The 15363-nt window shown below is 39.3% G+C and overlaps 1 protein-coding gene across 1 annotated transcript in view; it reads left to right on the forward strand.

Moving 5' to 3' along the window:
* The window catches only part of LOC124776104 (kinesin-like protein KIF13A), a 330901-nt gene that overhangs the window by 303717 nt on the left and 11821 nt on the right, over positions 1-15363 (forward strand). The window contains exons 34-35 of the mRNA XM_047250946.1: positions 2412-2609; positions 13421-13597. Coding sequence (XP_047106902.1) covers positions 2412-2609; positions 13421-13597 — 375 coding nt within the window. The remainder of the gene's footprint in view (positions 1-2411; positions 2610-13420; positions 13598-15363) is intronic.

The raw sequence follows: 15363 nt of genomic DNA on the forward strand, positions 1-15363 counted from the left end.
TAACTCTTGTACCTAGTGGTCTCCATATATAACATCTTATCTTCAGTTAGTCAGCCTTCCAAATTTAGTGGAATTAGCAGAATCCAAACACACTTTTTCACCTGCAAGCAAAATGGCTTTGTGATCAGCTGAGGTGTAATGCATATACTGGAAGCTTCCATCACTAACAGTCAGCAGAACTATATGTTGAATGCTGATCCAAGTTACAGTATTTAAGAATAAAAAATTACAGCACACTTTTGTCACTGCGTAATACCTAAGTCACAAAGTTGCATACATTTATTATACATGAAATACCATCTCCTTGCCTTACCCCCCCGTATTGGTCTGGTAACTCTCAGAGAGCTGTCCTCTAAACTCTACTTTCGATCTAGTGTTGCACAGGGTGACTTGCACCAATCTATTGAGTTTTTTGTCCAGTCCTAGTTCCTTTCACATTCCAAAGAGCATGGTTCTATCCAAAGAGTCATATGCCTTTTGGAAGTCTATGAAGGTAGCTACCCACTGCCTGGCTTGTTTCTTGCTGTATAGCAGGGTGGTCTCAAAGTTTTGTATTTGTTCAATACAGGACCTGTATGATATTCCTCTAACTCCTTGTTCCACTGTCTCGTTATGTGTCGTTGAAGATCTTTGAAAAGCTTTTGTATGTGACTGCAAGCAACAATATTCTTCTGTAGTTACCAGGATCAGATTTGTCCCTGCTTTGCGAATTGGGTGGATAATGGCTGAGGTCCAGTTATCCGGGAGTTTTTAGCTAGCTCGTGTGTCCAGGATTATTGTGTGTACTGTATAAGCTTGTGTATGTTTTCTCCAGCTAATTTCTATGTCTCTATACCATATTTCTCAGAGGCTTTGTTGTTTTTGAGGAGATGTATGACATTTTCCTTTCCTATGTATGTGGGAGGAGGGATATGCTTGGTGTTGGGGTTAGTAGGTTCTCTAACTGGGAGTTATTGAGTGGATTCTTTGGCACTTAGAAGTTTCTAGAAGCAGTCAGCTACCGTTTTAGTCCATTTTCTATCACTGGTGCACAGTGGTCCATTTTCTCACTGGAGATGTAAAGTAGGCAATATGTACTGCATTCTCTGTTGTTTGAAGCCTTTATATAGTTCTCTGGTTCTTCCCTTTCAGGTTGTCCTCCACATGCTGAATAAATTGTCCGTTGTACTTCCTCTTTGCCCCTCATATGATGCTGACTGTGAGCTTCCTGTGTGTAATAAAGGATTGTAAGTTGACATCATTCTTGTGCATCTGTAGTATCGTCACACTTGCTGGGCCACCAATTGTGCTTATTCCTCTTAGCTCTGCTGGAGAATGTCTCCTGAGCTGTTGCTACTATGACGTCTCTGATTTGGTTCTGGTGTATAGAGGTGTTCACCCTGTTGGTATTCTGGTTCAGCCATTCTTGTTAGCTAGTACTATCATATTAAAGTTTCGTAAATCAAATCTAGGGATCTCTTATTCTTCACTGGTGTATTATTGGTGTATTTTTAGAGGCCTTAGATTCATTTTGACCAGTGATAGGTAATAATTGGAATTGAAGTTAGTTCCTCTAAGCACCATAACATTCATAATGCTGCAATGGTTTTGTCTGTCTATTGCTACGTTGTCGATCTGGAACTCACCCAAGCTGCTGTTTGGGCTGCGATGTATCTTGGTCTTCCTCAGTAGATGTTTAAATGCCTTTGACACCAGTAGTAGTCCATAGTTAGTGCATAGGCTGATTAAATGTTTGACATTGATTGTGTCATAGGCTGGATATCTTCCAGTAATCTTTCAGTTTTCATGTTAGCTTCCGATTTGGGTATTGAAATCTCCTAGCAAAATAGACATATGGTGATGTAGGGTCTCCTTGAAAGTCGGCTAGCATTGGTTTGTGGTCTCAGGATTTTTCTAATCACAATCATTGATAGGAGCATGGAAATGGAACAGAGAGTTTTATTGTAGGACCTGAAGAACATTACCAAGGTTCTGTCATTGGATAAAGAGAAGCCAAGCTTGGTCATAACCTATTTGTAGTGTGTACTGCAAAACCATTCCCCTTGAAGGATACATTCTCCATAATTCTCAAACCAGTTTTTCCTTCATTGTTATTATTATTATTATTATTATTATTATTATTATTATTATTATTATTATTATTATTTTGTATGATAACCCTAATCCAGATGGTAGCAATTGGTAGGTACACTGCTTCTGTCTCACATATAAACTAAAACATCATTTCCAAAATATACTTAGTGGCAAAAGTAAAGAAACAAAAGCTATAAACTGAAAAAATAATAATAAATAACTTGGAATCTAACCAGCACAACATAAAAATGATTGATTTTCTTTTCTATTTTTGAGATGCAGTTTGTAATATTTGGTTGTTTATAACGTCTAATTGAAACTCCTGTATTATGTTACAGATGATGGTGATGCTGGAAGTTCATTTGGATCACGTCGTGATCTAAACAGAATTTCAGATGCACCCATACCTGAATGGGTTGTAGTAGGTGAGAGTGTACTTATTCGACCCTATAACTCTTCAGGTGTTGTTGCCTATGTAGGCGGAACTGAATTTGCGCAAGGAACATGGGTAGGCGTGGCTCTGGATGCCCCAACAGGTAATAAATTTTCTGAAATACATGCTAAAAGGCCATGATTTGCCACATGTTCATGTTCATGTCTTTTGATTGTTGTTCTTGTCTGCATGAAACTTTTTTTTAACTAAAATAGTCTACAGAAGTAGGGTCAGTGGTGGTTTTTGTAATTCCAAGAAAAGTTTGAACTTTGAGAATCAGACACTTAAGATAAGAGCAGAAACAGATGATAATGAAGTGCATTCTACTTACTTCATAGTAAGTGATACTGCAAGGGAGAAGATAACTGAGATTAAGTGATGTAAGTAAACTGATACATGCCCTGTATATTGTACATTTGTGCATTTAAGGCACCTGGGACGATAGTAATAGATAAATAAAAATGGAATTTTTTGGGAGAAAGACCCATGAAAAGCTTTTGTCTTGAAGTAAACTGTCATGATGAGAATTAGATAGTAATAAAAAAGACTTTGGTCTCTTGGTGTGTCGAATGAATGGTCCAGATATCAAAACAACAGTGAATAGCTCTGTATGGAGCGGGAAGTGGATATAAATTTAAAAAATATCAGTATATGCAGTGCAGAAACTGCGAGAGGTTTCTGTACAACATAGGCCTAAAATATATGCATGCAGGACATGCAGGTAGAGGCGGTTGACAGTGTTCAAGTCTTTGGATTAAAACTTAATAGTAAATTCAGTTGGGAAAAGCTTACAAGAGAACTGCTGAAATATACAGACAAATCTTTTACTTGCTATGAGAATTTTATCAGGCATAGGTGTTTTAAACATAAAAAAGTTGGCAGACATTACTTACTTTTATTCCTCAGTCTCATATGGTATCATATTCTGTGGAACTCATCAGGACAAAAGCATACAGTTTGAATTCAATATCTTTCAGAAGCCCATTTACAGAACTGTGTCCCAACTAGTACTTCTCAGTGTATTTATTCCTGTATGAAATTTATCATAAGTAATTTATCTCCGGTTGAAATCAACAACTTAGTTCATGGAATAAGTACCAGAAATAACAGCCTTCATGAAGATATAACCACTTTGACCCAGCAAGGTGACCATTATTCAGGAACACACATTTTCAATAGTTTCCCACCTACCATAAAATATTTATCTACGATTTAAGTGGCCTAAAGTTTTTATTGATGAATTTATTAGCAGACTCGCCCATGTGCAAGCTTTATAAGAAAAGTACACTGAGGTGATAAGTTTTAGGATAGTGATATACACATATACATATGGCAGTATATTGCATACGCAAGGCATAAAAGGGCAGTGCATTGGTGGGGCTGTCATTTGTACTCAGGTGATTCATGCAAAATGATTTTGGCTGCATGATGGGAATTAACAGACTCTGAATGCTGAATTGTAGTTTGAGCTAAACACACAGGACATTCCATTTCAGAAATTATTAGGGAATTCAATATTCCAAGATCCACAGTGTCAAGAGTGTGCTGAGAATACCAAATTTCAGGTGTTATCTTTCACCACGAACAACACAATGGCTCACGCCTTTCACTTGACGAACAAGAGCAGCATCATTTGTGTAGCAGCACTGCATGAAAGAACTGCAGAAATCAATGTGGGATGTATGATAAACATATCCCTTAGGACAGTGTGGTGAAACTTGATGTTAATGGGCTATGGCAGCAGATGAATGATGTGAGTACCTTTGGTAACAGCACAGCATTACCTGCAGCACCTCTCCTGGGCTCATGACCATATTGTTTGGACTCTAGATGATTGGAAAACTGTTGCTTGGTCAGATGAGTCCCAATCTCAGCTGGTGATAGCTGGCTGTAGGGTTCAGTTGTGGTGCAGACCTCACAAAGCCATGGACCCAAGTTGTGAGCAAGGCACTGTTCTGAGCTGGTGGTGTGGGCTTTGTTTACATGGAATGGACTGCATCCTCTGGTCCAACTGAACTAATCATTGATTATAAATGATACGTTCTGCTACTTGGAAACCATTTGCACCTATTTGTGGACTTCATGTTCCCAAACAATGATGTTATTTTTATGGATGACAATGCACCATGTTACTGGGCCACAATTGTTTGTGACTGTTTTGAGAACATTCTGAACAGTTCGAGTTGGCCAACCAGATTGCCCAACATGGGATATAATCAATAGGTTAGTTTGTGCACGATATCCTACACTGACACACTTTTGCAGTTATGGACAGCTGTAGAGGCAGCATGACTCAATATGTTTTTCAGGAGACTGCCAGCAACATGTGGAGTACATGCCACGTCATGTTTCTGCACTAGGCTGGGCAAAAAGAGGTATGTCATGATATTAGGAGATATCCCGTGACTTTTGTCACTTTGGTGTATGCAGACTACACTTAAGTGGAGTGTACGTTTTTTGTTAGTGTCAGAGGGCACTGCAATTATCTACAATATAAAATTCCATTCCAGAGTGCTCCTGCTTATGCCCATGCTTCTAACATTAACTTTAGAATGTAGACAAAATTGCTCCCTATATGCAGCATAACAGTCAAGCAAATCTGCTATTGCAAAACACCACCTAGATAGTGTACAGCCTATGGAATGTAACAACATATAGATTCTGGTGTGTACTTCCAGCTATTGGGATAGTGTTATTAAGGAAGCAGTTTAGATTAAATTAGCAAGTGATCTTAGAAATTGAGACAGAGGTTTTTCTCTAAATTCTGCTTCAAGTCCTGCTGTCTCCTTGGTTGTGCTACAGAGGGGCAGAGATACTGCTACTTACTCATCTACTGATAAGTAATATTCACTATCTGTAACTTATGATATCGGTCATTTTTGATTTTCTGGTGGCACTAGTTGTTTATAGTGTTTGGTGGTTGTTCTGCAAATGCCATATTATGTTACCAGGTCAGCATAACCCCACCTACTAAGGACTTAAATTGCCTTGCACAACCATCTCACACTGAATTTGTGCCTTCAAAATGACAGGCTTAGTTTGTTGGGTAGTTTCATGAACCATGGATCATTTGCATGGTAAATAATAATGAAATGATGTGGAACAAGCATTTTAAATTAACATCACACATTATTTTGTAAACACAGCTAAATGCTGAACATTTATGTCTTTTGTTTATTATTATTATTATTATTTTATTGTTATTATTATTTTATTGTTATTATTATTGAATACAGACATGAGTTAGTATTCTTACCCACCACACTTTACACATTACAATAATATAAATTCTTCTACAGAATTGAAGGAGTTGATATGGAGAAACTTTTTCAGCTTGTTTTCAAATTTTACTTTGCGAAAACTGATGTGCCAGGAAAAGAGCATACTCTCTTATCATCTTACAATGGAAGATCTGAATAGAGCACTGAATAAATGCAAAACTGGTAAGGCGGCAGGTATGGATGACATCTGCATTGAACAACTTAGAAGATTTGGTCCTGTCAGTAAGCAATAGTTGTTCGACTTATTCAACAGTTGAATCAGCTACTGCAAAATCCCCAAATTGTGGAGAAAAGCCAGAGTTATTGCCATACTCAAGCCTGGCAAGAATGCAAGCGATCCCAACAACTACTGACTAATCTTCTTACTGTGTCATTTATCTAAAATATTGGAAAGAACGATTCTGGACAGACTGTCTGATGTGGTAGAACCATTGCTCATGTCAGAACAAGCTGGATTTCGACCAGGGAAAAGCTGTACTTCACAAGTACTTCACCTAACACAATATATAGAAGACTGCTATGAGAACAACAAAGTCACTGGTGTAGCTTTTATTGACTTGACATAAGCCTACGATACTGTTAACCACCGTACATTGCTAAATGAAGTGCTTAACATAACTGGGGATTACAAACTCACCCAAATGATTGAGTGCTGTCTTCAGAACAGAAGGTTTTTTGTTGAATTTCAAGGTAAGCGGAGCAGATGGAGGAATGTAAAGAATGGCCTTCTACAAGGGAGTGTGCTAGCTCCTATACTTTTTAACATCTGCACAAATGATCAGCCCTGCTCACAAGGGACAAAGATGCTGGTCTAGCAGTTCAAGGAACATCTTTTGAACATGTTGAAGACAAGCTCTCCCATGCTCTAGAAATTCTAAGTGGCTATTAACAAGACAACCAGCTGAAGCCAAATCCAGCAAAAACACAGATTCATGCTTTCCATCTTAGAAATAGACATTCAGCAAGGAAATTGCAGATGTTCTGTGAAGGTAAGCAATTAGAACACTGCTTCACCCCCAAATATCTTGGAGTAACTCTTGATCAAGCACTTATCTACAGAATACATTGCTTGAACACCAAACAGAAGATGTCTGAAAGGAACGACATTTTCTGGAAATTATCGGTTTCAACATGGGGAACGCATCCTTACATGTTAAGAACTTCTGCTGTAGCTCTTTGTTATTCAGCTGAAGAATATGCTTGCCCTGTGTGGTGCAGATTTAGTCATGCTAAACAAATGGATATCACCTTGAATGAAACCTGCAGACTCATTACGGGATGTCAGACATCTACACCACTTGATAAAGTTCATTGTCTAGTGGGCATCCCACCTCAAGATATCCATCGTGAATGTGTATCCAGACTGGAAAAGTCTAAGGCACTGAACCTGAAGACCCACGCACTACACGGGTATCAGCCAGCAGTACCAAGGATCGAGTCAAGGAAAAGCTTTCACCATTCAACAGAAAGCATCACTGAACCACCTTCGAACTTCAGACTCGACTCGTGGCGTTCCAGATCCAGCCACCTTACAGGGTGGATAATCCTGACCGAAAGCCTCCCATCAGGTCACAAAAAAAGCTGGTCAATATGGAAGACCCTCAACAGGCTGCATTCTGGAGTTGGAAGAACGAAGACCGACTTGAAAAAGTGGGGATTTGCATGCGACTCCACAGCATATGAATGTGGTGAAGAACAGACAATGAGTCATCTTCTTGTCTGCAGCCTATGCCCAACGTCATGCAAGCCACAGAATGTCATCAATGCCACCAAGAAAGCATGCAAAGTTGCTGCATACTGGTCACACTGCATTTAATTGTAATTGTAATGCATATAGTACCATGTTTTGGAACATTTTGTATAACTTGTAAGCTATATTGTGTGTTTCTGACATGATTAAATAAAAAATATTAATTAAAGTGTGTGTGTGTGTGTGTGTGTGTGTGTGTGTGTGTGTGTGTGTGTGTGTGTGTGTGTGTGTGTGTGTGTGGTTTGAGGTTTTCGGGCGCTAAACAGCGTGGTCATCAGTGCCCAAACGCATAGAAACAGGAACACATGCAGTGAAGGGACGAAGACGGACAGCGAACAAGGAGAACGGCTAAAAGACACAGACCTGACGCAGTTACAAATCCTCACATACAGAGGCAAAACAAGAGGAGAAGAAACGCACTAAAAAAGGAAAGAAAACACAAGGAAAAGAGAACAGAAATCGAAGTGAAACAAGTAGGTAATCGTGACTGGTGGACCTCTTACCTAAATCCTGGGTGAGCCAGTCACGAAGCAGCACATTAAAATCCTCTCCCTAAAATCCGAGGCAACAAATTGGACAGAACACAAAACCGTAAGACCTTAACCACAGTCGTTGCGTCGTCTTGCAAAATAGAGGGCAAATCCGGTGGCAAGGAAACCACCGCCCTCTGGTCAGAGAATAAAAGACAGTCAAGTAAAATGTGGCAGACAGTAATCTGGACGCCACAAGCACTGCGGATTGGGGGGTCCTCCCGCCGGAGTAAAAAACCATGCGTTAAGGGACCGTGCCCGATGCGGAGGCGAGTGAGAAGAACCTCATCCCGCCTGCATGACTGGTAGGACGTATGCCATGGCCGTGTGGTGGCCTTGACCAGACGCAGCTTATTTTCACCGACTGCCAGCCACTCCTCTTCCCATTGACGCATAACATGAAAATGCAAAAGGGAGGTAACAGCATGGAGGGGGACGGCACATTCAACAATGTGAGGGAGGGAACATGCATCTTTGGCAGCCACATCCGCCAGTTCGTTTCCCCTAATACCCATGTGCCCCGACACCCAGCAGAAAGAAACCTCCTTCCCCTGCCGTTGCAGGTGGAGTAGGGCATCATGGATGTTCTGGACGACCGTATCCGCTGCGTACAAGTGTTGCATGGTCTGAAGGGCACTCAGGGAGTCAGAACAGATGAGAAACTTAAGACTGGGAACACATCTCATCTGCTCCAATGCTCACAAGATCGCAAACAATTCGGCATCAAAGATGGTAAACGCTGCAGGAAGCCGTAACTTGACGACTCGATCAGGGAAAACAACAGCACAACCAACAGAGTCCCCCTGTTTAGAGCCATCCGTAAATACTGGTACATGGTCAGCATGCTGGTTTAAAATATCGTAAAATAAGGAGGTAAAAACAAATGCAAGAGTGCAGCTCCTCCGGTACTCTGACAAGTCTAAAGGACACTGGGCCTCTGGAGCAACCAGGGAGGCAGGCGGGTAAAACCCTAAATTTCTGTAGAAAATAAGCATTCTTTACTTTCTGGATGGCCCTCATATTTACTACATTATCCCTTTTGAACTGCAGTGGATTATTTAAAATAAATTTCATGATGGAATAAATGTACTGTGAAGCAGTAGCCAGAGTGCCCAAATCCTTAAACAGATGCCTACAAGATGATCATGGGTGAGCACCACATATTACTCATACAGCACATTTCTGAGCAATGAAGACTCTTTCTTAAAGATGAATTACCTCAGAACAGTATTCCATATGACACTAATGAATAAAATCTGAAAAGCATGTCAACTTAGTGACTTGTCTCTCCCCAAGATTTGCAATGATTCTAAGTGAAAATATGGCTGAACTAAGTTGTTTTAAAAGTTCTAAAATGAACTTTTTCCAGTTTAAATTCTCATCAATGTGGACACCTAAAAATCTTAAAGTTTCCTCCCTATTTATTATTTCCACACTGTCTGCACACTTATTTATGTAGTACCTCTAGATGTTCATAATTGAATATGTTGTATCTTTTCAAAATTGAAAGCAAGACCATCTGCAGGAAACCAGTCAGTGACACTGTTAAGAACATTTTTTACTGTTTCTACTGTTGCTGTGTGCCTGCTTGGATCGATTACAATACTAATGTTATTTACAAAAAAACTAATACTGTTTTTGCATAATAGACAGAAGATCATTTACACATATGAAGAACAATGGCGGACGTAGATTTAGCCTTGGGAACTCCATATGTGATTGCTCTCCATTCAGAAAAATCTTCCCTGATTACGTTGGTAGAACTACTAGGTGAAACTTTCTGTATTCTTTTGGTTAGATATGACATTGTATATTATTTAGTTATGCCATCAGTGCTATAAAATCTCAGTTTAACTAGGAAGATATTGTGGTTCACACGGCTTTAGATAGGTCACAGAAAATACTAACTGATGCTATTTTGTTACTAATGCTTGTAAAATTTGGTGGGTGAACATCTAAATGGTATTCTCATTAGAGCAACTCTTCTGAAATCCAAACTGTGATTTACGGAGGATATTATTGTTACATAGGTGGGATATTATTCTGGAATATGTCACCTTCTCTAAGATTTTGGAAAATAATGTAAGTAGGTAGCAAAACATGCCAGCAGTTATTGACATCTCTCCTAACATCTCTCTTAAAGAGCAGTGTAGCAACGGCACATTTCAATCTCTTGGAAAAATGCCTTGAGTAAATGATGAGTTGCATATTTCAGATAAGACAGGGGTTATTATATGGGAACAAATCTTTAGTGTTCTGTTGGAAGTACCAACCAATCCATATGAACTTTTAGTTTTGAGGGACTATGTAATTTTCTTAATTTCAAATGAAACAGTTTGTGATACATTCATATGTTTGTATTTTATGAGAATTACTTTTTCAATGCACTGCTGTGCTTTTTCCCTTGAACTGTTTATCCCTTTATCTTCTACTATACTTAAGAAATGATCATTAAACACATTTGCTACCTGCGCCTCATCAACTGTTTATCCCTATATCTTCTACTATACATAAGAAATGATCATTAAACACATTTGCTACCTGCAACTCGTCATTTATAGCTCTTCCGTTTAAGTCAGTAGTGATGTTATTCTGTTCTTTGGCCAGTTGTTCTGTCTATCATTTCACTACATTCCGTATAGCCTTAAATCTGTTTTTTGAATTATTGGCTTCTGCATAATGTGCCTGTTTCTTGATTTTTTAAATAACTTTTTGTAGTAATTTTGAATAGTTTTTTCCCTTTCAGAAGATACTTTAATCCATCTAGTGATCCATGGGTTTTTACTTGTACATTTAATGACCTTTCTGATTAGCTTAAGCAGAAAGCTATTTCCAAATAATGATGTGAATTAATCATGGAACAGATTTTTATGTGAGAATCTGGTTCACTATAAGTTTCACACCAGGTCATCTCTTGTTAACTATCCTTTAGAGATGGGCAAAACTGTTCTTTTCAGAGATTGGATCAGAACTGTTCACTCCCTGAAATGAACTAGCTCTTTTTCATGACTCACCACTCATTCACAATAGAAAATAAATGGAAGGCACATTGCCCTTTAAACTTGGTTTATTCCAGTACTATACCTGTATTTTTATCTTATTTGATCCTATTTTGAAGTAACACAGATAATGAGTAAGAATTTTGTATTGTTTATTGAAATTTCCACGATATGACAAAGTTTTTGATTATTGATTTATTTTGCACTATTGTGGTTTTTTGGGTGATCAGAAAATGTTGTAAGTTGAGATTTACATTAACAATATATTTGGCTATAATGTATTAAAATTTCATTAACCTCGTACAAATACATCGCAAGCCATATATTTTTAAAGTGAACGTTTCCTTCCGAAGACGCCTAAAATCGCAAAATCCGTACCAGAATAAGGAAAAAAATATATAAATTTGACTGTAAGACTAAAGTGCTGCATATAGCCTTACGCAGAACAAAACAAGGAAAATATTTGTGTATCACATTTTGCGATACATTTATCGGTTCGCTCGTAATTAAAGTGTAAATTCGAGTATCCATAATAAAAATACTATAGTAAGAGGAGTCGTCAGGAACCTAATCTGATCAGTTTAAACAAATAAAAATAAAATAAAACAAATGATGTATACATAACATAATAATGTAATATACATAGCGGTATTACTACGAAGAACAATATCCAGTAGAGACGAACTCCGATGCAGAGGCGCTGAGTCAAGCAGGTCGAGCCACGAGCTGTATTACTGCGTGAGCTAAGACCGCAAAGACCAGAGTGACACCTGAGTTGCTTTGCTCGATGCTCTGGCTAGAGTTGAGAACGGTGGGATGAGCGTTGAGCGGGTGAGTTCCGAGGGTGGGGGGGAGCGGTGAACGGCCACCAGTCACCCGCTCCGACGTTCTCTTGCGAGCAGGTTGTTGCAAGTAGTTCTTATGTTCTCCGCTAGGAGGCTCTGTGTCCTGTTGCTTGCATCAACTGCCCAGAGGGCAGGACATGCGACTGAAATGATCGCCGACGGAGTGCGATGCTAAGTTAAGCTGCGCCAGACTCTGCACGCGGCAGAGGAAGCACAGAGACGGCACGGCATATGTGAAACACAAAATCCGATGGGGCACTGCACAATGCAGGCAGAAGCAGGGCAGAGGCCGGCGCTGGCTGTGTTGTGTGGCTTGCAGTGTGCTCTGACCAGCAGAGGCCCCACTGATATGCTCCATCTCTCTCTCCCTCTCTCTCTCTCTCTCTCTCTCTCTCTCTCTCTCTCTCTCTCTCTCTCTCTCTCTGCTGTGGGAAACGTTTAGAGCTACCGTTCTTTTTTTCTGAATCACTGATTGTTCACACCTTTGAAAGATTCAACTCTATGAATCAGTTCAGGAGCGGATTCCCCATCTCTACTATCCTTAAGTATCATAACTGATTTCTGCTGAGAAGGGTCTGTACTGTAAGGCATTATCTCATTTATTCTAACTGCACATCATGACAAGAAAGAGTAAATGTTACTGGGTATATAGTTATTTCCTTGCTTTGATGTTCATGAAAAAAATACCTATTAGGGTCCTGCTGTCTTTACCCACCCATGTTGGAGAGTTAGATTAAATGATTAAATTGTAGGATCCACATAAGGTCTCCATATCAGTTTTCCTGTCATAATCATTTAGAAAATCTGCTTCGAAATCACCACAGACTATTAACTGCTTGCTGCTTTCTGACAGATAGCAGAGTGTTCAACTGTCAAAATTTTGGCAGTTATCAAAGATGTTACCCAGTTTAATTCTTGTAAGTTTTATATATATGTTGTGGATGCTTTAACATGATAATGTGTCCACTCATATGACTATCATTAACAAGGAGCTTTCAGTCTGAACAAGAAACACCATCCTTGAATACCCCTGTTTCTCCGAAATGTGAATATTTTATAATATTTATATGAATATTTTATTTCCAAAAATTAAAGAACATCTCAAACTGCACAGTTTTAAGGCCACTAAAAAGGCATCATCTGGGGAACTGTGATGGGCAGCGGAATAGAAATTTTGTAGTTGCTTTGAAGACTGGGATAAGCAAATGGAAAAGTGGAATAAGAGTCATGGGAACCATGTTGTTATAACTGTTACATTTAGCATTTCTTAACTGACGGATTATTAACACTTCAGTGGAAATTAAAAAAAAAAAAAATTACATCACCTTGCAATTGATTTTTTAGCTGTGAGTCAGATAATTATGACAACTTTAGCATGCTTTATCTGCATCCCTCATGATAAACTTAAATGAAGAGTGCTGAATGAAAAAGGTTCACATTTAATGTAAAGGATCTCCCACACTGTAATCATGTTGCCATGTGATCACAGGCACCCCTTCCCTTTTGCAGGAAAGAATGATGGTACTGTGCAGGGTGTGCGGTATTTCACTTGCAAACCAAAGTGTGGAATTTTTGTACGAGCAGATAAATTAATACAAGATCGACGAGGCCGTGCCATGAGGACTGGAAATCGACAATCTGAATCGGCTCCACCTAGTGGTTCAATGAAGAGAAGCAGCAGTAGAGGTATGCCTATTGCTTTTGTCAGTAATATTTTCAAAGTGTACTGTGCAAGTGTAAATGCTGTTTTTTACTAGGCTGGAAAAAAAAGAAACACAGACATTCAGAACTGATAAGGAGTCATCCTCCCAGATTAGTATGTCAGCCCTCTGCAGGTGGCTGTTTGTTATACAACATGTTTTTGTTTTCAGTATTCTCTTGACCTCATCTGATCTCTCTTGTAGTTGTGTACTACCTTTCAACCGTCACACTTAGTCTGTGCCTATGCCTCACCTCTCCTTCACATTTACTTATTTTCTACCTTGGTAAACTCTCTCATATCATGTGGAATCATCTGTTGTTCAATGTTTCTTGACAGTTTACTGTTGCTTACCATCTACACTTATGTTTAAATATTCTTCTATTCCCAATTTGTCCTTTAATTGTCTCTGCACTTCATACCTATTTTGTGGCTTGAAATTTCATTTTGCTTCTCCCTTCCGTGTCTTACCTATCATCTGCATTTATCTCCATACTCTGTAGGCCACCTTACAGTGTATGATAATACCATTTCAACCCAGCAGCCACTATGAATTAAGACACAAAGCAATTACAGACATTGGCTGCTCGTGGGCATTGATTTAAATCCCCAGGTGTGAAAAAGTAAAAGGCCAACTAGTCAAATGTGAGTCAGACACAACAGTACTAAACTGGTGATGCACACAAACTCCTTTCACTGAATTAAAGCACAATTATGAAAGGGACCATTTATAAATTTTGCATATAACACCACAGATGTTGAATAATGGTGTGTTCCTGGGTGCTCTGCCGAGTTGTTGCTTTCATTTTAAGCACAATATTTTGACTACTGGCCCAGCCATCTTCTTCAGGTGCTGCAAGTTTTGCTGTTATGTGTACTAGCTGCCTGGACTACAAACAGACTGTGAACTGTTGTTGATGCCATTTACAGCAGAGTCCTATACCTCACACCCACTATGCCCTTTGATGCATTTTTATTTTCCAGAGCTCCCACTGATATTGCACAAAAGACATATTCTCTCAGTGTTTCCCAACTCTGGCGATTGTGATAGCCAGCGAGATATTAACAAATTGAATGCCGGTGATGACGATGATGATGATGATGATGATGATGATGATGATGATGATTTATGGCAAAGGGCACTAAACAGCTAGGTCATCAGCACCCTTGCATTAATGTTATACCAAAGAAGATTTTCACAATCTATGGAAGGAGATAATTAACTGGGAAACTATGTTTGATCCCACCACAGGAAACATAAAGGAACCCCAAAAAGGTGAGGTTCATAAAAGCCCATAATAAAACCCCAGCAAGATACAATGGGATAACTAAATAAAATCATGGAGAAAATACATGTGAGGATGCTATTAAGAAAAGGGACAAATAACAATGGCTGGATGACTACTTAGAAATAGTATGTGATCCAGTCACTCTATGATACATTAAGATCTCACACCAAGTATTTTGGAAAGAATTCTGGACACTGCACAAAATTTTAAGACACGAACAACACTCTCCTCATTATCAGTTAAAATAGGGGGAAGATCCTGTGGGAGACCCAGTTAACCCTCAGATCGTCATATAAAACACACTCAGTTAAAAGATGACACTGACAGCTGTGTCCTGCATCTCTGAAATACAGGGGGCTCCTCCCGACGTAAGAGGAAGCCGTATGTCAGTGAGCAATGTCCCACTCTAAGCCGAGTGAGGGCTACTTCTTCACACCGTCACGGGCGGAAGGTGTTCCATGGTT

Source organism: Schistocerca piceifrons, chromosome 2, assembly GCF_021461385.2.
Source record: "Schistocerca piceifrons isolate TAMUIC-IGC-003096 chromosome 2, iqSchPice1.1, whole genome shotgun sequence".
In the NCBI taxonomy this organism is placed as follows: domain Eukaryota; kingdom Metazoa; phylum Arthropoda; class Insecta; order Orthoptera; family Acrididae; genus Schistocerca; species Schistocerca piceifrons.